General features: G+C 41.4%; 1 protein-coding gene across 8 annotated transcripts in view; it reads left to right on the top strand.

Annotated features, from left to right (window-relative positions):
- Positions 1 to 26,872, top strand: part of LOC107221568 (growth factor receptor-bound protein 14) — a 300,280-nt gene that overhangs the window by 146,296 nt on the left and 127,112 nt on the right. For all 8 annotated transcript variants that reach the window (XM_046737232.1, XM_046737233.1, XM_046737231.1 and 5 more), the window contains 3 exons: positions 20,430 to 20,465; positions 20,649 to 20,684; positions 20,843 to 20,878. In XM_046737232.1, coding sequence (XP_046593188.1) covers positions 20,430 to 20,465; positions 20,649 to 20,684; positions 20,843 to 20,878 — 108 coding nt within the window. The remainder of the gene's footprint in view (positions 1 to 20,429; positions 20,466 to 20,648; positions 20,685 to 20,842; positions 20,879 to 26,872) is intronic.

The raw sequence follows: 26,872 nt of genomic DNA, 5'->3' as shown, positions 1-26,872 counted from the left end.
CCCTGCAACGCGCTGCTGGTATATCAATCTAGTCGTCCGGGAGGAACTTTGAGAGGCAAAGTCCTCCTCGTGACGGACAGCCTAGGTATAACACCGCGCACATCAACCAAGTCGGCGCAATTGTTGTACCCAACCACCAAAGCAGTGCTCTCTGCGTGTGGAGTGCGCGTTACAAACATGGACAAAGTCTATTATCCTTTGCCATGTAGGCGTATCTCTGTACAGTTATGATACTAAACGCGTCCATCCATCCATCCATCCATCCATCCATCCATCTATCCTAACGGCGAGCGCAGAAACGCACCGGCGACTGCACGCTAAGCGTTCTCTCTTGGCCGTTGGACTCGTGTTGATCCATGTGGATGTGTATCGTGTCAACGACCCGCCACCCCGCCGTACCGCACTCTCCGTACGCACCTCCTCTCCCCCCTCTCTCTCTCTCTCTCTCTCTCTCTCTCTCTCTCTCTCTCTCTCTCTCTCTCTTTCTCTCTCTCTCTCCGCAGTAGCGTGGAGAGCCCGCTCTCCTGTATGTGTGTCATGCGATTGCGGACCCCTCGACCCGTTGCGCCTCCTCCTCTGGGTACCGGTAAGCCACCGATGTACCAGATCCCCTCGCACGCATGCTCCTTTCCTTCCACCACATGGCCCTCGAGTCGTGGCCCGTTCGCTTCTGGAGAACGGCCAAGACGGACGGCGAAACGTTCGGAACACTCGACGGGGGTGGAGTGAAATTGCTTTCAACTAGTGTACCTATTCTAATCATTATCCCGTGACGGTCATTTGGTCAGACGAATTGTTCGGCGTCGACCGACCATTCCGTCGCATTGTGCGAAGGAGAAAAATGGCGGACTAGCAGATACGCTTTGGTTCTTTCTTTTTTCGAGTTCATCCACTCGGCATCAATGGTTTCTTTTTCTTCTCACTCGAATTTACCTGTATCCTTGACGTGGTTCGAACGAAGGCGTGGACCTTCGGGACATCGGCCTTTTGAGAAGATCAGAAATAACGCGTACATCGCGTTCTCTTTTTGGCTCTTCTTTAATATCATCTGGTATATACATCGGGGCATGAACTTGTGACCTGGACTCTTTAAAGTCATTATTACTAACTCGAAGCCAAGTGTCATACTTATTGGTCGATGCCTCTGATCGTGAAAGTGGCGATTGGTTCATTTGAGGATCGTGATAAAAACTTGAAATTCTTTCGTTTTCATCCATTCCCCGAATCGATCCTCGCGGATTTTCCATGTTCCGTTGACCTTGGATGTTGCTCGTTGATTGTTTGGAATGCTTCGAGCTGTTTCGCCTAGCGAAAATACTCGCTTCGCAGAAAATGGTAATGCTTTCGCTTTGAGTATCCGGTCACGGATTTGTTTCTTTTTTTTTTTTCCTTGCCTTGCACATAGACTGGCAATTTTCGTCGTGCGAAGAGAGTTTTTATAGTTGTGTTTGTTTGTTTGAACAAACTGGCGCAGTCTGCAACGACGTCTAGACACCAAGCCTAGCCCGGCTTAACATAACGGGTCATCACTGGTTCAATATCGCGGCTGACGAAGTACTATTTGGTCGTAAAATCCGCACCGTCATCGACGTCTCCGATACTGACCTGTCCGCAAGTTGGACACCCAACGATACATACCCACGTTGAAGCGTAATTGGAGTGGAGTTTGGATTCGTTTTATCGCTGACGGAAAAATTCACTCATTATCACGCGCGTTGAATCAACTGTTTCAATCTATATCCACGATACGTGGAAGCCTTAATATTCTTTGTGCCGTAATGCGTGAGTCCAATTTTAAAAATATCCAACTATACGCCTAGACGCTACCGTTTGCTGCACGGTCTAATATGAGTCACGCGAAACGGTCGTTCGATCTATTTCCAAATGTCAGACGAATGTCTGTAATCGCAATACGCGATCCAAAGTACCCACATAAACCAATTTACTCAAGTCAGGTGCCCTTGTCTTCTCTCTCTCTCTCTCTCTCTCTCTCTCTCTCTCTCTCTCTCTCTCTCTCTCTCTCTCTCTCTCTCTCTCTCTCTCTCTCTCTCTCTCGATTCTCGACACGCCCACGGGTGCAAATAAAGTCGGCGCTGGTATTCAATTTGAATATAAGCTCGAACGGTTATCTCCAATCGCGTATTCTCGCACAACGTTCTTCAAGAACTTTCCGCTGCAGGCTGAACGTTGGTGTGGGTATATAAATTGTAAGGTAAACCATACGTTTCAAAAGAGAGAATAAAAAGGAGTGTAATTAGGAAAAAAAAAATAAAAATAAAAAAATTCACGCGTGAAAAAATAAGGGAAAATAAACTCGGTGTGCGGAACTCGCGTTTCCCGTCGACTATCCGTCAAACTTAAACCCGAGTCTATAAACACCCGTTGACAGGTACTTGATGTATGATTTTATTGTTCGGTCATTATACCTTGGGATGAACGAACGTCTTCGGCTTGTTTCTCTTTCTCTAAACGATCTTTTCGGTTGTAAAACACTAATTCTTATGCTTGATATTTCCCGAGTTGACAGTTCGTCGATTTTTTTTTTTTTTTTTTCTAACCAAAGATTTATCGCCGCACGTGTTCTCGAACGGTAATTCGATTAGCCTCCTTTCTTCACATTCTTCTCTGGATGATAATGCGAGTTTTGATATTTCTTGTAACATTAGAAACGATGCTAATTGTGTAATTATAATTTTCAACAGAACGCGCACAAATGAATACATCGTTCGCAGTGTGGGGAAAAAATCTGTATAGTCGGATCTTGGCTGACTTGTTCGTTTTGTTTAATTCCAATTTTTTGCCTTCTCATTTTCGTCGATCACGCCGGCGCGCCAGTTTGTTCATGATATTATTTCTTCATAACCCGGCTTGTCTATTCATCACAAGGATTATTTTTCGAACACGACAAGTACATGTGTATAATTTGCGCATTATTTCTGTCCGATACGCCTCGGCGGAATAATCATAAATATCTATTTGAGACGAAGGAGCGTCTCACTCGGTATTTACTCACCTATGAAAGCAATATCTCACCTTGCCAAACGACTGGATGCGCCCACCTGCAGCGATCCGGCGCCAAGAAAAAAGGAGGACAGCGTCGCGGATGACTCGGGTTAAAAGAGAAAGAAGAAGAAGAAGAGAAAAAAATAAAAAAAAAAAAAAAAAAACGAAGAGTAATAATGCAGCCGAAAAAAAAAAGCTGAACGTAATAAGAAATCCGGGAAGAAACGCGCGCGTAATTTTTCCCGCAGGCTATTTGATGCGATCCAATTTGTACCTGACTTTTGACTAATTTTGCGGGGGGGGGGGTCACTCTGAGCCACGTTAAAATCGAGGGTGTTGTTTTATTTATTTATTTTTTATTTTCTTATTTGAACAGAGAAATCGTTTCCTACCTCGGTACACAGTGGAAAAAGCAAAGCTACGAAGAATTATCGATACAAGAATTTGCTTCGTCCTGCAGCTGACGCGTCTGCAAAACTCGCTTGGCACGCTTCTCGGATCCGCTTCGTTCTCTCGCCTTTTTTTTCTCTCTCTCTCTCTGTCTCTTTTCGTTTTATCTCGGGCAGAACCGAACTGGCAAATTACGCCAATTCCCGCCGTTCATCCCGGTCAAAGAAATCCGGTTCCGGAACGCTGACCGCGGCCTGCGGGGACCCAAAACACCAAAGCCTAACAGGTGAACCGCCTCTCTCGACCCCTGATTCGGATCATCGTCCCGTGCCAAAATCGATTACGAATCTCAGCAGGGACGTGCAGTCACGTTTTCTACTGGAACGGCCGATATTCGCCGCCCGTGATCGTCGTCGAATAATAAAGGATTTTTAACCCGCTTTGCGCGGTGTGGTGAACGCGAAAAAGACTATCTGCGAAACAGATTTTTTTTTTGCCAAATCAGCGAAGAAAAGAGAATGATAAATTTTTGTCGTAATTAAAGAAATTAAATAACGCCGAAATTGCGTAACGAGCATTCTTACTTCTTTTTTTGTTACCACCAATTTCTTGCCCTTAAATTGAAATGTAAAAGTAATAAAAATTCGCAATCATATTTCGTAACTTTTAAAACTCTTCGAATCTATTTGAACAATCATTGATCGATGTCGAATGGAAAATACTACGAGCAATGAATTTGTAAATAATTTTAACTTTTGCAGTTGCGTGTAATGACGATTTTTTTCTTTTTTTCTTTTTTTTAATCATTCTTGTACTTGTTCTTTTACAATTTGTCATTCATTCCCGTTTCTCTTTATCTTCTCGTCTCCTTTCATCGACTTTCGGAGCGTGACGTCAGCAGCGGTGCAAGCGATATATTTTCGCGATGCATAACATTTGTTGCCGACGTCTTGCCTCCGTCAGCAAATTGCAGTGTGTTCACTTCATTGTTTGCGATCGTCCCGCGTGACGAGGGTTCGTAGAATATTTCTACCGAATTATTCATTCGCTTGTACCTGCCTCGTTCTCGCGGTAGGTAAAAACACGCTGATGTACTTTTTTAAGCCCCGCATGGCTGGAAAATAATCAGATCCAGATTTTTACGAGATAATTCCCACCTGAATATTGCAAATTTTTTATTTTTGTCGAAATTCGAATTGTTCTTCAACTCGCTTATTATGGATCACGAAATTCGAACGTTGAATTGAAAAGGAAGATCACCTGAAATTAAACGTTCCAATGTCGAATATTTGAACGAATTACTGAAAAAACTTAATTTACAAAATGTCATGCTGTACGGCTGAAAAAAGTCTTCAAGCTTGTACGTAAAATCTGTCGGGCGAAACGTTGTGTAATAATTGCGATCTAATTTTACCTAGGAAAAAAAAAAAAAAATATATATATATATATATATAAAAAAAAAAAAAAAAATAAAAAATAAAACGAAATAAAAGTAAAAATTAGACGTAAAAAGAAGTGAAAAATTAAAAATAATTAGGTACGACACAGGCGGCTTCGCGGGATGGTATATTTTTAAGCATTTCACGTCGCGGAAGAGAAAAATGATGCGGAGATTTGTAACAGCAGCCGTATAATGTAAAAAGTATAACTCTATCCACCGCGAGTTTATTTTCTCAAATAATAATAGGAGACGTATCATTGAGCGAACGCGTCGCGTCTATTTATAATTAAATAACCGACGAGGCGAACAACCTTTGCCCAATAATTAACGGAAATCGTGTATAACGAATGAAAGGTAGAGAGAGAGAGAAAAAGGAATGCGTTACTATCGCATAATGTTTGTAAAGAAATTAAAATCACCTAAAATTAAGGTTATAACCGGGCACGTCTAATTAAGGCGAGATCAATCAACCGACTCTGAGTTGCGACCGCTCATTCACTCACCCTTCAAAAGTTTAGACCTTTAATTACCCCTCGGGCACGTGCTGCCACCGTCTCTGATAAAGTTGAAAAATAATTAATTCGCAAATTATAACACACCCCTCGAATCCCGAGGGAATCTCCGGCTCGTTCCTCTTATCTTTACCACGAGGCAGTCGTCCGCAAGGCATATCGTGTTTCACGAAACACGTTCCCTTCTTTCTCCGCAGTGAGAGTTATCGGTACGATGTCAGATACCAGGGATCCAATAGGTACGCGAGTCGACGTTCTTTCTTACAGGCTACAGCGGTGGATCGGTGTGACGAGTGACGATAATTGACGAGATCTCCGAAGATTACTGATTACATTCAACTTTTCGATTAATCATTGCATAATTGCACACAGACAATTGGCCGAATCGATTTCGCTGCATTCACCCGTAATGGGCTATTAGCGCAATGCGGAGCACGCGTTGGATAACGAGAATGACGATAATCATTGGGGGCTGTGGTCGTGCCGCAGATTGCGCGATGGTGGATTCATTTTTGGGGTACGAACGGCACGTGGCAGAGGGATGGAAAGCTCTGTCGATTCTTGAGCCTTCCGAAATAAGAACGTAGCTGAACAGGACGGACCGTTACCTTTCGTTTCCTGAAACCGCAGACACATCGGCGATGATGAAGTTTCTCATGACGGCCCTTTGAAGGTGCGGCTCAATTTACTCTGAAAACAGTTTCGCGATGAGCTCCGTAAATGAGTTTATGTACTTACTCCAGAGGCGAGAAAAGGGCGAGGAAGGAGGGAATTCTAGCGCGTTGCTCAACCATACACACGAGCCTATTCTCGGTTCAATAATTACTCGTCTCCAGAGTTTCGTTCGACGTCGACGAAACGCCCGCGGCACCTTGGCTTTGGATTTTTGAACATTGTACGTTCAGCTCGTGCAAATATCCACCATGGGACAAGTTGCCGAGTCCGCTTCCTGTTCGAAGAATTCATCACACTAATGGGCAGATGGTGGAAAAAGTTTTCACTCCTCGGGGTGTCGTTGTCCATTTGGAATAACTTGCGCAACTTTTCGGCGCAAAGGAATCATCGATGCGATGGTTTGTAAATGGCAAGCAACGACCGTGGTCTAGTCGTGCGATAAACCGGCTAATGGACATCGAGTTACATAATTGTATAATTACCACTTGACTCTGGACGACGTGCGACGACGTCGGTTGTAAATTCTGAGAACGAGTTCGTACGTCGTTCCATGTATTGGAGGGCCCTCGTGATGTACCTCCTTGAATACCCGCAAGGCGAGAGGCGAATTGTCGAGTTAATTTAACCAGGCCATGCAAATTGTCTCAATTCGGTTTAAGGCACGACAGCGTTCAGGACCCAATTCCCGTTTTCATCCCGTCCATCGGGGGGACCTTCTAGTCCCCCGTCTGTTATTACACTCTGGTTTTTCCCTCTCGACTACGTGACGCGGACTTGATCATCGCGGCTGCCGTTGAACGAAGCGACGTCTCCCTTTCTACCATCGGCTGGCTTGTAACTTACCCTCGCAATTCTATGACTCTGCGATATTTCACTCTGGGTCACGTTCGCTAGAATCGTGTTTATGGTCGAGGAGAGACGCGAGTCACCGTTACTCTCAAAGTCCTTCTTTTTCTTCTTTCATGGTTCCTTTCCCGATTACACACCGCCGATTAGTCCGCGAGGGCTCGTCACTTCCGCGATTTAAATCATAAACTAGAGCACATTCAATTTCACATCTTCGGGCAGTCGGCAAATGGAGTTTTGCGGAAACGGTGTCAGGCCAAGGGTTAATCGATTGGAAAAAGTCTTCACATTGGATTTGGAAGACTTGTAGAGAGATTTCACGGGACTTTAGGGGCGCCCATCGGCGGGGGCACCGGATATTAAGAGGTTGTTAACTTTGAGACGAGTGAGAGAATGCGGTAGGTATCTGTACGATATACTGGCTCGGTATAATACCGTCGTGATTGTTCTCTGGAAGAAGAACTTCATTTCCGAAGGAAATAACTCCGGATAAAACTACCGACCATTTGTCATGATCTGCCGTCCCTCAGTATCGGCGATGTTTCACGTACAGACGCATCTACGAGGAGCCAGACATCCGTGCCTTGGAATTGAATTGAGGATGTTTCGATTGTACAGTCCAGCCAAGACGGTGTTCAAAGAATAACGAAACAAAAACAGCACAAATGCAAGCCAAGATTAGGCAAGCTAAATCAGGTCAAAATAATTTTCCTTCAATACGGAGGTACAAAAGACAGAAAAGAAAAAAGAAGAAGCAACGGAATTGAACGGAAAAGTACTATTCATAGTATCACTGCCTTTTTTGGTCAATGAAAAAATTGAACTGCATTTCCAGTTCCAATATAAATCATAGCTCATTTTCTTTGGGTATGAATTATCTACGAGTTACCTGAACTTGAAGTTGTCCCGGACTCTTCAATTGACTGAAAAAACAAATGATATAAAATCAGTACAGGTTAAATATTATAAACTTGTGGCTTCAGTTCGAAACCTATTTATGACATTGAAGGTCAACTTTGAGTGATTTGTGTAAGATTCACTTACGGACAAAATTAGCTACTTTAGAAGTATTGAAATTTAACAAACACTTCAAATTTGGTACAAACAAAAATTACTCGATAATGAAATCCGCCTTTTGTTGGTGCATTAGTTTCTTGACTGTTCCAATCACAAATCGTGGTTTTAATTCTTTTCCGTACCAATGGGATAGTTTTCTGATAAAACCAGACAACTCGATTCGATTGTTGATTCCGAACCTACAAGATTGCCTGATTCTCCCATTTCTATACTATTTCCTGACCGGTCTGTACCCTCAATACATACATACATCCTTGAATAACACATTTTTTCGCTGTCGCACGCTCCGCGAAACGACCACTGTAAGGACAAAGGATCCTCAAAAGGTGACCCACTTCCTGATCATCTCTGTACAAAAAGTATCAACACAAAATAACCCAGTCAACGCGGTGACAAAAAGTTTTACGGTCAAGTCCAGCCTCGTTTCTACGTAGCGTCCAATCCCAACTTTTTACAGTTTGTATAAAATTCGACGCAGCTTATTACAAAGACGATCGTTCTCCCGACTGGTGCAGTCTTGTACCTAGGCCAACAAGTTTGATCGTCGACGATAGATCTTCTCCTCGCCGGTTATTATTTCCCGTTCGAAGCGCTTCCCTACTCTCTATATTGTTTTTCATCTGAGTTATGGCAGCGGTCCACGATTCCTTACATCAGAGAAGAAGAAGAAGAGTGGTAGTAGTAGTAGTAGCAGCTCGATGTAAGAATGGCGCTGACGTAAGAACGGAATCGCGCTTGCTCCGCTTCACCGACCAGCCAACCAACCAACCAACCAGCCAGACGCCTTGGCGTCTAAACACGACCGCTTTTTGCAACCAGCAACGCCGGAGCGTGGCGTCGCCTCTCTCCGGCTTCTTCGCTTACCCCGTTGACGCTGGCTGCTCTGCGTAGGAGACGAAGCCATCCACCACCAAACTACGATCAATTCACCAATCTACCCGGGAGTTTACTCCACCACACTAGCGGTGACGCAAACTCGACTCCCGAGGTGAAAAATTTCCTCCTTTGGAGAGTCGTTGCACATCGGTAACTCCGCGACTTCTTCCTTATTCAAGAGGGAAAAAAGATCTATCATGTTTAGATCGTAAAATCATCCTTACCCTGGATGTAATTCTTTAGTTGATTTAGGAAGCTATGCAGTATAGGCGCTTGTTCAGAGTCTGAGGTGGTTGGAATTCGTAGGGATTCGTCATAATTTACGTACGATGGAATCTTGGAAATGTAGGTTACAGAGAATACATCAATTTTTGTGTCAACCTTTCGGCCACGATTTGGATTTTTGGATAATTGGAATTTGGCCGCAGGCTGACGAAAATTCAACTATTTTCCTCGGAGATTGTTATTAATGACATGTTTTTGCTCGTTTTACAAGATCGTAAATTACTCTAGTCATCTTGAAACTGAAACGTCGAGTTTAATCACTAGATCTTGAGGTTTTGAGGTGCAGCGAATCATCTCTCATCATCATCTTCGAAGGATGAACCTTTGGGTGTGTGATCAATTTTTTATCCGTCGATATCTCGTGAACGAATCGACGGACCATTATGATTCTGATCTCAAGCGATTCTGTCCTTAACCCGTAGCTAATTAGGTTTTGAGTGCAATCGGCTGATCCGTTCCTAAGTTATTTTTAAAAAATATCCTTATTTCTCGGACAGTGATTCGGAAACGAATTAACCGCTTTTGGTGAAACTTGATCAATTGGTTTGTTTTCGATCACGGAGAACACTCTGGGTCAAAATGACCCTGTTCCATTTTTCATGAGTTACCATTTTAAATATCCGAGGACGATAATTTGAAAGTACAAATATACGTCAGAAATATGAAAAAAAAAAAATATCTGGAAATTGAGAAATTTTTCAAGAATCGCTGTTTTAGAAGAAAAAGGTGTTGGGGTCAGAGTGTCGCCAGTCTGATCTGGAAAAGTTAACTTCGACCCAGCCAGATGTCGCGCGAAATTGTGAAAAAAATTCTCTATCTTCTTGGAAAAACCGTGAGTAGCGAGAATTTCTGGGAGAGTCAATTTTCCCTGCTTGTTTTCCAATCGATTCCCGACGGTCTCGGCATCGCTGCAACTGTATACATATTCGCCCGCCTGACTTGCCATGGCTAGATGGATTATGCACGCTAGCTCGCGACTTTGAATTCACTGTAGAACTTTGAAACTTGATAATCCGTGGGCGGATTATGGTAATGCAGATGGATTATTGGCGGGATCCGCTGTATAGTTGGATAATATACGAGTCTCTCGTTCGCCGTATATACCATATATACAAGACATTTGTCATTCGTCCAACTTTCAATGTGCCTGTAGGTTATAGATGATGATGTATGCCAGTTCACCTACAATAGTAACCTTGTATTTTAGTTTTCGAAGAAGTTCTCGTGGGCAACAATTATTGTTATCATGATCATCTGGTATTCCGTTTATTATCTGTACCGGGACCATCTCTGGAAACTTGAAAATCAACCGCGCATGCGCGAGTTTTATCGGCTCTTCGTGCAGGCTGGCCATATCCCGAGTTTCAGCTGTCAAACTCTTTCTGCCGGCGATGTAGTTGATACGAATTTTCGAGGTTAGAATCTCGAATAATCGAGGCAGCGACTCGGAAAGGTTTCGGAAGCGTTTGTTGTCGGGTCGGAAAGTCGATTCTTCAAAGAACGCTCGGAATTCAACGCTTACGCTCTTTGAAAATTCAAACGTAGACATTTTGCGTAGGTTGGCACGCCTGCGTCGCGGACAAAAATACCGCTGCGAGAAGATTTCGCCGGCCAATGAGATTGAATTACTTGACGCATGCGCGGTTGAATCTCAACTTTCGAGAGATTGTCCCGAAGTACAAAGTAGGCATGAATTTTCGTAATAGACGATACGTTGAGTCGAGTTAAAGACTCTAAGAAAACAAAAACAGGGATCGAACTTTGGCGAGGTTCAAAACCGAACACCCTCTACAACATCGTCCGCATATATCTTACGGTCGTATCTCACCGATTATCGATGCCTGATTATGCACATCGTGCACAGGTGAGCGTAATTACATGCGAGGATATGTAAATTGCCTCCGCGCATCGTTTTCGTAAATTTCGGTTGATCGATGCGATATTCAAGCGGTTCCCCCCTTCTCGCACGTAACGTGCGGTACATGTATAACACATTTGCACGTATCTGCAAGCGGTCGTCGACATGTACGAACGCAGGGCAATACGCGTATAAATATTATAAGCAAAATTTGAAACGTTTCTCTGTTTGTTTGTTTGTTTCTTTGGCACGTAGAGATCGGCGAGTGAAGAGAAACGGAACGAAACTGAAAAGACAATAAATGAACAAGTAATAAATGAACAGCGAGTATTCTTATCCTTCTGAAATTACGATATGGTTTTTCTTGTCTTCTTCGATACTTGAATAACTAATTTTTAATTTAAGATCGAATTTTAATCGAATAAATTTCGTTTACACTCTCTTCAATTCGATGAAATTATCTAGTCACATTGTACTTCGCTACAGTAACAAGCTGAAGTTTCTTCGAAACTATCAAAGTTATTTTGTTAAATGTAAACGAGTTTATATGCGGTTCAAGAAACATTGTTTCTTCAGTGCAAGATCGTATAATCATGGTCAAGAGTTAAAATCAAATAAAACCAGTAAAAAATTAAGCAAAGTAAAGAAACGAAGAACAGCAGGTAGAGATAATAATGAAAACTAAAACGAAACGAGGGACGAAGACGTTTCTACCCGTTGATGTTGATCGTCGTGAATTTAAATTCTCTACCTCGCGATGCGGAGTAGATCGGTAGGTACATAAAAGATCACGAAGACACGCATTCGTGGCAGGTAGCCTTACACAGTCCTTCGTTCCGTTCCGTTTCAAGTCTCGGAACGACGCGTGTAATTGAACATTGCTCAACAAAGTTGCGGATCCGAGGAACGGACGGCAAGGCGAATGCGGATGGACATGAAAGGCGGATGCGGATGGACATGAAAGACGAAACGCGTTTGCGTGTAATTTATAGCAATTACGGAGACGTCGCGTTTCGAGAAAGCATTTTCCCCGCAGGTACGCCGAGATCACCCCGAAGGCGTTTTACGCTATCAAAGACCGTGTAATTACAAGATATCGCCCGCATCTCCGATGTTGATGTTGATGCTTGTTGCCCCTTGGTCACGACCGCTCAGCCCTTCGAACTGACATCGCGATGGACAGAGCGCGGTTTATCCCCATACAATTTATTCACAAAGTTGTATGTAAGGGAATATTTACCGTCCGACGTCTTGTTACCTTGTACGACTGCTCGCTCGAGATAGAATTTTAAGATCAGCCAGCCCTCGTCTTTGATGGTGCTGAAGATGGTTGCGTCAACGTAACGAAACACCAAAACAAATTTCACTATTTTGAAATTTAATAACTACCGCGAAGGTTGCTTGAATATGAGAGAAAATATTCCAAAATATCAGTATGTTCTTCTTTGTTACTATTTGATCACATTTGATCATTTTTTTCCCTGCTAAATGAATCGTTGCAAACTTTAACCCCGTCATATTTACACGTATCTGCAATTGAAAACCTTACACCGTTAGAAGTGAGTTTTTCATATTCTTTTATGATCGTGGGTAGCAAAAATGTTGACAAGTAGGATGTAGGTTTTATCGAATCACAATCATTTCGCGACATTTGCTTCATTTTTTCAACCACAAAAACGGTAGTGAAATAACCGATGCGACACGCAATAAGGTTAGTTTTACTTTCAAAAATAATTTCAAATTGGTAGTACGCGAAGTTTTCCAGAGAAACAATACAATAAAACGGACTATTTTTTTAATAATCGCGTCGTCGTTAAATCATCGATAAATTTTTTCCCTCTCTCTTGCTCTATTCTCCATCAGATATTTGTACATACGAACAGTGTCATTCGCGTACTCGACCGTGAGCATGTTTTTCGAAATCAGGTAAGAGTCGGCATTATTGAACACCTAACAACGGCGGCATCGGTGATGGTTCGGATGAACGCGTGATTTTCACGTGACAGTTTATTGACGCGAAGTATAATGGAAATTGATGAAATACGGGGTTTCCCGGCTGGAATCGGAGTCTGACGGATGGAGCGGAAAAAAAAAACAAAAAAAAAAAAAAAAACCAACGTCCGGATTAAAACAACTTTTTGCAATATCCTATCGTACAATTGTACGCATATACGTACGCTTTTACGTACGAAAACGACTTTTTTTTTCTTTTTTTTTTTTTTTTTTGTTTTTGTTTTTTTCGAAATAAATTTCTTCATTTTTCAAAACTCGTCCGATTATTTTTCGCGATTTAACCGAAAGCTTCGACCCCAGCCGCGTCCGTGTGAAAAAAAAAAGAGAACAGAAAAAAAAACGACGAATTCCGTGAAATCACGCAATCTCGCTATTTCGTCGATTGGAATAAATTATTCGTATATATTATGCGATAGGGGCGGATTAGAGATAGCGTAAGAGGGGGGGGGGGGGGGGGGGGGGGGGGTCCGTTTAAATAATTCGGTTTTATCGACGCGGTATTTCCGATGTGCTTGCCCGCCGCGCGCCAAACGTGCAGTAGTAAATAACGGGTGTGCGATAAACGGAGTGTCGACAAGTTTCATGATTGTAGGTTAGATTCCGTCTTGCCGGTATAGGTGTGTGCTTTATGTATATATTCATACATGCGCACGATATAACACGCCCGTATAAAGTACAGCCTTGCCTAAATCGTATTTTCGAGTCTCTCTACGCGAGCATTCGACGCCTCAAGTACCTACTCAATTTACTCGAGCTGTGGCGGTTGTTTTGCACGTGTCGTGTACCTTGGGACTTTGGAAAACATTAGGCAGAAAGCCGGGTGCGATTGCCTCACAATCAGTGAGTAACAAGTTGCTAATTATTGGCGAACCGGTTCTGATTTAAGCGTTTTTCTTTCTTTTTTTTTATTTCTGATTTGACAAAAATCACATTTCTCGCCGTGCAGTATTTTTCGCCTATTGTATACAGAAGAGTTGGAGGGTGCAGATAAAACTCTGCTGAAATGTATTTAGCACAGATATTGTTATTTGTTTTTTTTTTTTTTTTTTTTCCCCAGACTCAACCATAACGTTCACTCTTTTGACCTGAAAAGAGGGACGAAAGTGACATATTTTTCCCTAAAACGTATTTGCGGGAAATATGAGGCCAATTTAAAAATCCCAATTTTCAAATAAATATTGTAGCCAAAGTTGATACGGAAATAAAGTCCTATATCTAACACAGGGATAAAACGTTAGATAATGTAGGTAATATTTTATTCCCGACTCAACCATAAAGTTCACTCTTTTGACTTGAAACGCGGGACGAAGTTGGGATATTATTCCCTCTTTACTTTTTTTCCCCTCATTTGTGGGAAAAAAGGAGCAATTTTCTCCCACGTTTGCGGGAAATATGATCATATTACCCGCAAATTAATGTTTCGGTTATCTCTCGTTTTTTTTCTCCATTTTGAACTACATCTCTATGTTTTATTATCAACTATCAATGATATTACCGTTTTTAGACCGATATATCACACTTACACGTACACGGAAAATACTTTCAAGTCAATAACGTTGCCAGAGTTCAATCGGAAACAAAGTCCCATGTGTAACACAGGAATAAAAGTCGATCAGTCCCTTGTTACATAATGTACTATTTTTCGATTCTTCTACGGATGGGGTCATTTGTTTTTCTACATATTTTTACCATCTCGATATGCCGACTACAGTGTGGAACGATGAGACGGATGCATCGTGTTGCAAAAAATTCGATCACGCATTACCAAACCTCGTTTCAGGTTCAATACACCGCAGACGTGGAAATGGCGGGGACAAAATGAGTGAACAGAGACTGCGCTAATAATTTCCGAAAACGAATACCAAAAAATCAAAGGAAAAGAAAAAAGGGGGAAAACGCCTTTCCCTGCAGTTCTAGTTTTATATTTGAATATTTAAGGCATTCAGCGAATGCACGGTGATTGTTGTTCGCCTCGCCGTGAAGTAATAATCAAATTTGTCAAACTTAAATTATACCTACTGTTCACTTGACAGCAGGCACCATGTCGTGCCGTGTAGGAATTATTTTTAGCCGGTCAGTCACGTTGCGACGTTTCAGATTTTCATTTAGTTTCTGTTTTTTTTTTTTTTTTTTTTTTTCTATCGTCAATTTTCCCTGCAACTTCAGGATGACACTTTTAGGAAGACAGAAAATCGGTGAATGCGAAAAAAGGAAACAAAACACTTGTAAAGGGATGAAAAATAATCGCGTGGTTTCCGCCGTCGATTTCGACTCTTGGAAGTTTTTCCGATCGTCGCGGCTGACCTTTCGACGGTGTTATAAACAGGCCCGTTGGTCGTTTTAAAAATCTAACGAAAGGTTGACCGTTAGCGAACGGTCGGCCAAGAGTGAAGACGGACGTCAGTGATGAAAATCTCTGGACCAGGGCCAACCGGAAATCCCCCGGTCACCTTGCGCCGCTGAGAGGATTCGGGGAGGCGAGTTTTCGCGCTCCGAAAGTTGGCGACCCTGAGCGCAGGAGGCGATTTTAAACCCGGTGGAGAATTTTCGGCGATCGTTACCAACGGCCGGGGATAATTGGGAATTTTAGCACACGCGTATGCATCGTCAGTCACGATATTATCGGCTTGGACAGCGGTGACTATAATTGAACGGAATTGACAAAATGACGCCGAAACGTCTCCCCGCGAACGAATTCTTTGGCCATCGGCCACCTCCTTCCTATTCTTCCTCTTCTACTTCTCTTTTTCGGCGATACGCCCGCCGAGCCGACTAACGAGATGCGTTGAGGTTCGTTAAAAATTCTTAAATTAACGCTCGGTCACCGGTTTTATTCGTTCTTGGAAGCCGAAAATTGCCGGGGGGTTGTCGGTTAATGGGGACGGAAAAATAGTCAAAGTGAGTAACCGAGTCAACGGACTCGAGGGACATTCGAGTTGTGTTCGATTTTGGCACGGCGGGAAAAATCAGCGAGAAAAACTCGTTGAGGCTTTTGGCAATTTCGAAAATGCACGGTCATCGATGCGTGGCAAATTCGAGCGATACGTCGATCCGGACAGGCCGCTTCCCGAGGAAAATAGTGCTCGCTTTCGATCCGTGGAAGATTGATCCCTCTGCGGTCGCCGAAATTAGCCGCGAGGTTGTCGGACCGAAAAAACAAAGAGCGTGAAAGAGGTGTTTGCAAAATACGTTGGGAGGGATTTGCAATGTTTTCCTAACGCCGCGTTAGCCTGTTCCAGATTTAACTTTAAAATGGGATTCGAAAAGTTGCCAATCGTGTGTGCGCGTGTGTGTTTCCTAACTCGATGTTGTACGGAATGTTCCGGGCGGAAGGTGAGACGAGGGTGAAAATGAGATGAGAAGTAGCAGTAGAAGATGAGTAAAAAATCTCTGGTAAACGGTGCGGACGGGTTTTCAGAAGTCGAAAGGAGTAAGATGAAGTAGGCAAAACAAAGGAACAAGAGAAAAAGTTTTTGTTTCGTAAGTCTGTCGCTGAACGAGATGAGTTGGGTTTTGCGTTTCGTTTGTCGTTTGTTTCTACCTTACTCCTTGTTATACGCAACATGAGATTTTATGGATATTGTTTTCCCGTACGTCACAACGGGATGAATTTCACTCGGCACGGTGTTATCCGCTCGATCGAGTTGAGCGAGGAGAAAGACCGTCGTGAAAAGGGACTCGTACAGCCGTCGAGCAAAGGAAGTAGAAAAAAAAAAAAAATTTCGAGGACGTCGTCGGTTCGTCTCGTTTTGTATATTTCCACAAGGCAGGCGAAGACGACCCAGTCTGGTGAAAGCCGACGAAACGCTTGGCCATATGTCGCACTCTGTTTAAACATCCTGGACCGATTCCGGATCAAACTGAATAATAACTGAGGTCGGAGGGACCGCGTTTGACGTAGTTCACCGTCTTCTCGTTGCGCGAATTTGCACAGTAATGGTGCTTAACCACGATAATAGTGAAGGTCGATTTAGACCATCGCGCAATCCCGAGCTCACATTGCTGAAATGATGCAAGGCTCTCATGCATGGACCACCCGTAATGTGCGGCAGCGCAGTATAAACTCCGAAATTAAACCTCGGACCACCCGGTGCAACGTAAACAAATTTACTGCTCAAAACCATCCTCTGAGACTGTTTTCGAGGATCGAGGAAAACGGCGCTTTTCTGATTACTGGTAACTCGGCGAGACCTCTGTTTATGTATCCATTATAAAGGTAGATGCGTCGGGTAATTCGGATCGCCTTGGCACAGCGATTTTCGTCGTATTCATTACCTATAATGGAAGGCTATGACCACAAAAGGTCCGTCAATCAAGACGAATATCAATTTGTAAACGATACAAAGTTTATCGAGGGTTGAAAAATATTGTCTGAAAATTGCACTACGTCGGATTTCTGTTACGGATGGGATGTAAATTGAATAGGTTACATGTCGCGTCGATGGATACAGAGATTCGTAAAGGTGACGATGAAAAAAAAAATGGACTATGTAACTACTTGGTTTGCCGCTTTACTCTGTTGCAACCAGTCTAACAATAAAACCATGCATATTTATATTCGCAAACTTGGCTCGAGTTTTGGTCATTACCATGATGATCACTAGGAATTTTTGATACTCTAGACTAGCCGTTTGCACTGATAAAAGTGAGTGAACAAAAATGAGTATGGTGTCACTGAATCTCCTCTGGGCAATTTGGTTCTTCATGGAACTGGAACGAAACGTTTTGTCCAGGTTGGCTTCCAAGAACCTAACCCTAACCTGACTCAACCCAACTTAACCCACCTGCCAACAGCGTTCAAAGACCCGAGGGTGAGTTGGCGTTCTGACTAGTCAGTAACCGCTCGACAATTGCCGAGGTTGGAGGGATGAGGTTGACGAACGAAGGTCACGACGATGCAACGCATCTGTCGAGGGTAAGCCGGTAGATGCTGCAGAAGGCGATTGAACAGCTGGTTCCGTTCTCCGAGGATTGAATGGTTCCGTCGAGAACCGAGAAATTTTTACGCCGTGGTCGATAGATCCTCCGCAGTGTTTTAGACCCAGCCAGTCGGTCGGTCAGTCATTCACCCGACTCAAGTTTAAAAGTCCCGATGGAATCGAGCGGCTCACCCGGACCCCAAAAGGTCACCGAGGTCGACCTCACCGAAACAGCTGTTTCTTTCATCTCGCCGACGGTCGCTTCTCGGTGTCGGGTAAACACGAGTTCGAAGTATATGAGGGCTTCCAATATTTCGCATTTCTGCAAGTGTAGGTATCACTCGTCCCAACCACCCGTGGATTCATTTTACGAATTTGACACTCTTTTACAGGAATATTTTTCGATCCCTGAAGGCACTTCTCCCTTCTTCCTTCTGTACCTGCGCACCCTTCTTTTGTCGTCGCGCGGGCGGACTCGTTACTTGTCAAAATCACACCCCCATTATCATAGGAGGTCTCTACTCCCTTGTCAGCCTCGGTATTGAACTCGAGACCAGCTTTTATCCAGAAAAGTAAACTTCTGAGGCTGAATACTGCGATTTGTCGGAGCTTCTACCGCTTACCAGTGTTAGTGGCTCGATGGTGTTGTGTCTATAAAGCTTTACCTTTTAGTAACATTAACGTAACTCCGTCATTCTTTCGAAAGAGTTTCACCCGGCATTTGGACAAGTAAAGAGATTTTGAAATGTTGAAATTAAACTAGCAGCTCATAGACTTACAAGCAGCCAGACATGCTAACGCTAATGAAGATAAAACAGTCAGTCGACATTGATGATCAAAATTTTGACAGTTCTGATGAAAAGTCAGTACTTTTGTCAAACTACTGGTGTAAAACCTTATTGCACTCGCAATTAGCTGTTCGCTTCAGCTCCACAAGTTATTGCTGAATAACCGTCAAACACTTTGGTCCAATCGTAAGTAATTATTTCGCTCCATCTTCTTTCGCTCATCTGTTCAGAGTCCATGTTGTTGAAGTTGAAACTTCGTAGCCAACCGTGGCGTTAAATTTTCCAACGGTGGCTATTTACGTCCCGCGGGGTTGGAAAACACGCTTTAAAGGGCAATAACTATAAACAAGGGAGCGTTGTAACTCTCTCTCTCCTCTCGCTCCTCTCTCTTGATTCGCTCGTTGCCGGCGGTCATGGAGGATTCATTATACCTAGTTCCATCGTGCGGTAAACCAGCGGTAGTCCGCAACTCCCTGTGTTGACAGACCGTGCATCGCGAGTCCGAAGCCGAAGCCCACCGATGTCGGGTCGTAGAGGTCATGACCGTTTATTTTACCTTGCGGAGCGTCGCTGACTCCGTCCGATCAAAATTATAACATGATCGAGCTGAAAGACGGTCGAGAAAATTTTCTGAACTCGGGACTCGAGGATGTATTAAATGGGACACAGTTTCAAACAGTGTCACTGAAGCTGTGATCTCGAGGGGACATTCACTCGTAGATCGGATGACAAACGGTTGCAAAGATTTCAAGCGAGTTCAAACAATCTCCTGGGATTTTAAAGTGACCACTTTCCAAAGTGGTCAGTGATTCACGACAAGTGAATTCACGTGCGATTTCGTGGTCCTTCAAACGATTTTACGCAATTTCAACAGATCTCGTATGATTTCATATGATTTCAAGCTTTTTCACTCGATTACACGGGATTTCGAGTGATTTCAACTGATTTCAAAGTATTTCAAGCGATATTAAAGTGACTGCCTTCCAATTAGTTTGCGGTTTCATTTTGTTTCAAGCGATTTCAAGGTATCTAATACGATTTCATACGATTTCAAGTGATTTCACGCGATTACACATGATTTCAACTGATTTCAAGTGATTCTGAAGTGAGTGCCTTCCAAAGTTGTTTGCGATTTCAAGGAGGCTACGTACGATTTCATGCGATTACACGTGATTTCAACTGATTTCACGTGATTTCAAGCGATTCGAAAGTGACTGCGTTCTAAAGTGGTTGGCGATTACACGCGATTTTAAAGGGTCTCATACGATTTCATAAGATTTCAAGCGATTTCACACGATTACACGGGATTTCGAGTGATTTCAACTGATTTCAAATCATTTTAAATGATTTTAAAGTGATTGCTTTTGAAAGTGGTTTGCGATTTCACGCGATTTCAGGGGATCTCATACGATTTCAAGCAGTTTTACATGATTTCAAGTGATTTTAAAGTGACTACTGTCCGAATTGGTTTGCGATTTCAAAAAGTAGATACCCTCTCTGTTGATTGTGTCAGATGTAACAAAGAAAGTCCCTGTAGATAAGCTTCGGTAGAACTTCCTCAATACTTGTTTAGTCATCTTTTTCTGTCGTCACGATTCCAGCCTAACTCTAGGTTCCAAAACCCTCCGAACCCAGGATCCGTACAACGACGATAACCTTTAACTCGTGTACTTTAAACTGACGACAAACCGACAAATTGAGAATTTGGCTCACTGTCTAATCGACACTCTTACCTTTCTGTTTCAGACTTCCACCTCAACTCCCAAACGCACCCCGTTATCCGTGAGTACAACTATTATCATTCAATTTTCAAGATTTAATGGATGATTTCACCATCTCGTCGAGTACTCACAGAAACATGAGTTTATTTTTTGATATTATTTTCACCGATCGAACGCCTGTAAAATGAACGTCGATCGTTGTTTACGTATTACCGTAAATTTACGTATAATTTTTCTTCCACAGAATACTGCCACAACGCCGAAACGTTCCCTCACATCCGTGAGTATAACCATAATCAATTAATCTCAACGGTTTAGTGCCGACAGAAGCATCCGTTTGTTTTCCGTAATGATTTTCATCGATCGAATGTACTTAAAATTGACACCAATCGTTATTTCCATATTACCATGAATTTTCGTCTGTTTCTTCTGCTTCAGGGTTCCAGCGGAACTCCCAAACGATCCCTCGCATCCGTGAGTACAACCATTGTCATTTAATTATCTCGTGGTTTTTCAGGATGACTTTGCCATCTCGTTTGAATGCCCGGTGAAACAACGATCCGTTTGTTTGCCGAAATGATTTTCACCGATGATCGAATGCCCGTAAACGCTCCGCCGATCGTTATTTAAATATTACCGTGAATTTATGTCGCGGTCAAACGTATTACCCCCCGCGTCTGGCAGGGTGAAACTAGACGGTCGCTTATCCGAGACAGACCAGACCGCGTTGCGCATTCACCACACCGTCGTAAAGTTACCAATGAAACGACCCTCGTGCGCTCCGGATGCGCGATTTTACTCGCTCACTCGATCCTCCTAGGCTTTGGAAACCCGTAAATATCCGCTTTAATGCTTCGTTATGGTAATCGCGAATGTATTATACGCGCACCGAGACCCGCTCAACTCGACTTAAGATCCCAATAAGCCGGTGCTTCGTAATTCGCAAACTGCTCGTTCGATCCTGCATCGTATGTGTTCCAAACGGTGGCACACTTTTCACGATCACCGTGGCATTTTTTTTCTTTTTCTTTTTGTACAACTCGAGTTTCGGACATACGTTCGTTTCGCCGCGGAGCTTTCAATATTCAAGTGTCATTAAAGCTCACCCACGACGATGCGTCGAAGACTGATTTTATTATCACTTCGTGTAAATGGATGAAACATTTTTTTTTAGTCAAGTCGTTACCGCACAGTCTTCTGGAATTACTTTGTAGTCAGAAAATGTAGTTCGTGTGCCCGTTGTTGTTTTTTTTTTTTTATTTTGGATACACCTACTCGCACTGTATAATTTGAATACTGGTGCAACGTTGAATCGATGTCAAGGCCTTCTTAAGCTTGAAAAATAAAAAATTAAAGAACAACAATTCAGCAATTGCCAGAAAATTTATAGCAGTGTCGATAAACCATATGTATTAATAAATCGAAAAGATAATTCTACGAAATTTACTTTCGATCCTCTAAAAATGGTTCTTATTTTATCGTAACTTTAACAAAACGATAAAATTTTCTCCGTCTCTCTCTCTCTCTCTCTCTCTCTCTCTTTCTGCCTATTTTCTTTTCATTCCTCGCGGAGGAGGAGAAGAACGTTCGAAGGGGGCGAAAATTTAGTTGTCGCCAGTGTGTCTGATATTATTTTTTGTGGCAATGGTCCAAGCGAGGAGACGACCTATTACGCGCGATATTATGTGATGTAACGTGCGTAAACAACCCACGCAATTGGGTGTTGGTGCGTCGATGCAATATCTGCGTACGCGTGGACGAGGAGGAGGAGGAGGAGGAGGAGGAGGAGGAGGAGGAGGAACGGGTTGAATGACGCAAGGTGGGCAGGGTAGAAACCCATGGATCAGCCAACAGCTATTTCCGATTTTTGCCTCGAGGTCAGTCAGCGATTCACCTGCGCGCAGCTGCTCTAAGCGGGATGTGAAATTTGGAACCCGATTTCAGCGCTAAAAGTGGTTTTTCTTTTTTTTTTTTTTTTTTTTTTGTGCCGACATCTTTACAGATTTCTTTGGTTTTTTTTTTTTCAACAAATTTTCTGCAGTTATTTATTTATTTTTTATTTAAATTTTTTTGTATTTTTATTCTATAATAATAGATAAATACCAACAGTTTTTATTGTCCATTTTTCAAGCCGCTAGTGAATTTACGAAAAATTGAATTCTATGAAAATATGATTTTTACGCTTCACGCGATAATGGGATCTCGATATCAAGTTTTTTTTCGCAAGTTCTTAGTCTTTTTAACTCAGAATTGGATATATTTTCTTTTTCTTTTTTTCTCACTTTCCGTGGTCCTGTGTCCGTGGTCTAAATAGATCGCGAAATCAAGAAAATAATGTGAATGTGTTCTGAAATCTACTTATATCGAGGCACATAAAATATGAAAAAAAAAAGCGAAAACAATTCCGACATAGAAAAACTAAAAACTTGCGAAACAAATACTAAATATTGAGATCCCGTCGTCGTGTCGCGCTTAAAATAAAATCAGATAGGATTTTTTCAGATTCATAAAAATTGTGTCTTCGGAATTGGTTTATCAACTTATTTTCTTATCAAATCTCAAGTGGCGGTTTAAAAAAAAATCCGTAAGACAAAATCCGAGACCATTTTTGGTCAAATTTCACGTGAAATGTCGCCTATATATTTATCACGCGACGCATCTCGTTGTTCTTTTTTCCTTTCGCTTCCATTTTTCTCGAAGGTGAAAAAAAGTAATGAAAACTGGATAAAAATACCACCGAGCTCTTCTTGCATCATCCCCTACGCGTTCGTATACATATAAACATAAACACACACACTCGCAATTGATCGATATATTCATTCTCAAGTTTACCGATAAATCAAACAATTCGAAATTCAATTTTCCATATTACACAACACCACACGTTGGTTTGTCGAAATATGATTGCCCGGCGATGTCTAACCGAAAATTGTACCTTACCCATAAATCATTACGTTTCGGTCACATGGAAATTGAAATTCACACCGAATGATTGAATTTCACGTTTTACCGTGAATTCGTCACTCTCTCGAATCGTACGTAAAAATATCTGGTGGCATTTTGTGTATTTATTTATTCATTTATTCTCAATCTTATTCGTTCATTATTGTCCTTATTTTTCCATCCCAATATCCGATCGAGGATCACCGAGTAACAACGAGTTATAAAATTCTTATTACACGCAATTCGAAATCTCCAACGCAGATTTAATCTTATTTTCAATTAATTTTTTATTTCAATTCAAGCATTCACCCAAAGTTGAAACCTTTGAAAATGACTCGACCCGAATAAGCATTGAACACGGAGTTTACACAGATAATACTGTTATAGTTGGTATATACATCAAAACATATATATATATATATATATATATATATATATATATATATATATATAAAAATTAGAATTTTCAATTACAAACTCTCTCAAATCTTACATACATATATAATTACATATATACTATATAAATGTTCTATTATACTCGGGTTTATATTACTGACAAGAGCTGCGTGGGACGTTTCTTCGTTATTGAATTGATTAAACAACAACGCGCAATGTCGGAACCACCGTCTATACGTATACGTATAACCGCTTCCATGCAAAATCTCCGCAACTCTAATAACAATAATAATAATAACGACACAATGAAACAATGACACGAGGTAGGTGGGCGTAATTTTATCGGCAGGACGCGAGCGTGCGTATTCATACCGCGTATTTAATTAAAATTTTTGCGTTTTCTCCCCCCCCCCTTTTTTTTTCTTTTTTTGTTCATTTTTTTTTTTTTTTTTTCTTTCGTTCCTTGTACGTTCTCTTCCGAATTTCTTCCCCGCTACTTGTCGTTTATGTAATTAATCCGCGACTTACACACGCTGCCGCGTTTCGTGTCCCGCGGGACATTTTCCTTTTCGTCTTGAGGTAGAATTTCATTTTTGTCGTATTTCACAGCGTAAAAACGGGCCTTTAATGCTTTGCGATGCCTTGTACCTAAACCAAAAAGTTTCGTACGACAAAATTTTTACTGCAAAATAAAGCCTGTAAAAACGTAGCAGTAAAAATAAGAGGTAGAATTTTCACAGAGCTTTTTGTCCATGAAAAATTGACCCGACATTTATTATTGCTGAAAAATGTTTTTGTTTGTTTGTTTTTTTGTTTTTTTTTTTTTTTTTTTTTTTTCGTTCAAACGGACAAAAAATTTTAGACGGTCCGTTTCCTAGAATTTTCTCTCCCTCGAGCAAACGATACGGAGAAAAAGAGAGCTTCGTTTTCCCACGTCCATATTTTATAAAGCTTCTTCAGGGATATGGACCGAAAGTTTGAGCGATATGAATTTTCAAGACAGGTTACAGTGACGTGGGTCTAAAAGCATTTATATTTTGAGTAATTTTGAATCCCTTATACATGTCAGTATCGAAACAAGTTGATTTATCTCTTGAAACGTCGTAGCAAAAAATATCACCTCTAGTGTAGAGTAGATAAATTTTCTCGCATAGGAACTAGAAGAATAATTGTGAAAGAAATTATTGTAATCATATCTGCGTATCTTTATACAATCAAGTTGAAAATTGTAAAAATATTGTATCGTATTAATTTGAAGCTCGTACCTAAGACTCGGTGAAAAATTCAATTTGAAAAAAAAAAAATTGGATAGAAGAAAAATTTGTTATTTGACATTTGATTCGGTATACACTTGGAAAAAAATTTGGTCGCAATGAACAAAATTCGGTCTTGACAAGGAGATTTTAGATTTTGTACGCATTCGGCTAAACCTTATTCTAACACAACCAAAAAGTTTAGTTGATTTTGTAGCGCGTAGAAAACAAAATTTTTCAACAATATCTAAGAAAAGATTCGGCACCGTATTCCCACGGATTCTTTCGCGATTGCGAAATCAGATCTACACGATGAAATCATTTTGTAAAGATTGAAAAATAATTTTTTAATTGTTGTGTACGAAAAAATTATAGTTTGATATTGATTTATGCCAGATGAATTAAGCGCCATATCAAACAATGACAGAGAAATACGCGATTGTAAAACGATCGGCTGATTCGATGGAATTAGACCACGAATGATTCAGTTCTGCTGATTGTACTCGACGGATGCCTGGAACCCTTCCTAATAACTGCTCATCTTACTTCTGTAGCGAGAAAGAATTTTTCACTTGTCACCTAGCGTATTTTGCCACTCGAACAAATAATTTTGTAGATTTACGATGCAACGTATTAATTTCGATTGCGGTAATCGATTAGTGGCTCTCGTGATTTCGTCAATCCGACTAATCTTTATCCACCGAATAGATTTAGTGAACTGTACGAAGCGATTTGGTTGAATCTACCAGAGACTATTCAATATGTTGACAAAACGATGAAAAAAGTATTATTTCATCAAATTGACGAAACGAATATCAAGATTTTACTTTGTTGAATTAAATTCTTTTCTGCAATTTCGAAACGGTTATTTCATTAATTTTGGTATTAATAAATAAGTATTGTGTTCAAACTAGAAATTTCTTTTTACGAAATGCATCTACAAAATGATTAAAAAAAAAAAAAAAGAAAAAGAAAAGGACGAACGTTTTCTCTGAACGTATAGACGGACTTAAATTATTACTAACAAAGTAAATTCGCTGATCTTGTGGAATTCTTTTGCGAAGAATCCTTACGATAAACATTTCCGTATTTATATGCGCATGATAATCCGGGCTGGATGAAACAGGAATAAATACAGAATCGGGAAGAGTAACGAGTGGCTGACGTTGATGCGGGACGTATTTTGATATTCGAGGGGAAATCGCGCGGAGCGCAATAATAATACCTTACACACGCGATTATGCGTGCCGTACTCCACAGGACAGAAACATAACCGAGGGTGGCGGTTCCATAAAGATCTCGTGTTTCCTCCTTTTTCCATCGATCCGTCCGTTTCAAGATTTCTGCAGTAACACTCGCGTCGTACACAGATATATACACACATTCGCTCTGTTGTATTGATAAGGTTTTTTGGCCAAAAATTAATATATTTTATCAATTTTATCACCAGACATCACGGACGACGAGTATTTGTCAAATTATTTTATTCTCAATCTTGTACGAAGATCTTTTCGAAAATACAAAAACAGAAAATAGATACTGGAATTTTATGCAGAAAAGAAAGCTTTTACAGCTTTGAAATTGTTGAGAATCTGGTATATTAATTTTATTCAAAAGTTCACTCATCCTTTATCTTCAAACTTTTCAAAAAAATCAAATACCCGAACGATCGTGTTTTGAGAATTATTCGCACGTGGAGAGTTCGTATTTCAGAACAAAAGTTTCGATGTTTGTTCCGTAACGTTTATTTTTTCTCTCTCTCTCTCTCTCTCTCTCTCTCTCTCTCTCTCTATTTTTTTTATTCTCCTCTATTTTTTTTTTAGATGTAAACTGAGTTTGAAATCACGAGAAGAGAAGAACGGCTTTTTTCAACCGT

Source organism: Neodiprion lecontei, chromosome 4 (assembly GCF_021901455.1).
Source record: "Neodiprion lecontei isolate iyNeoLeco1 chromosome 4, iyNeoLeco1.1, whole genome shotgun sequence".
NCBI lineage: Eukaryota > Metazoa > Arthropoda > Insecta > Hymenoptera > Diprionidae > Neodiprion > Neodiprion lecontei.
Note: the sequence above shows the minus strand (reverse complement) of the source record. Positions and strands in the feature narration are given on the sequence as shown.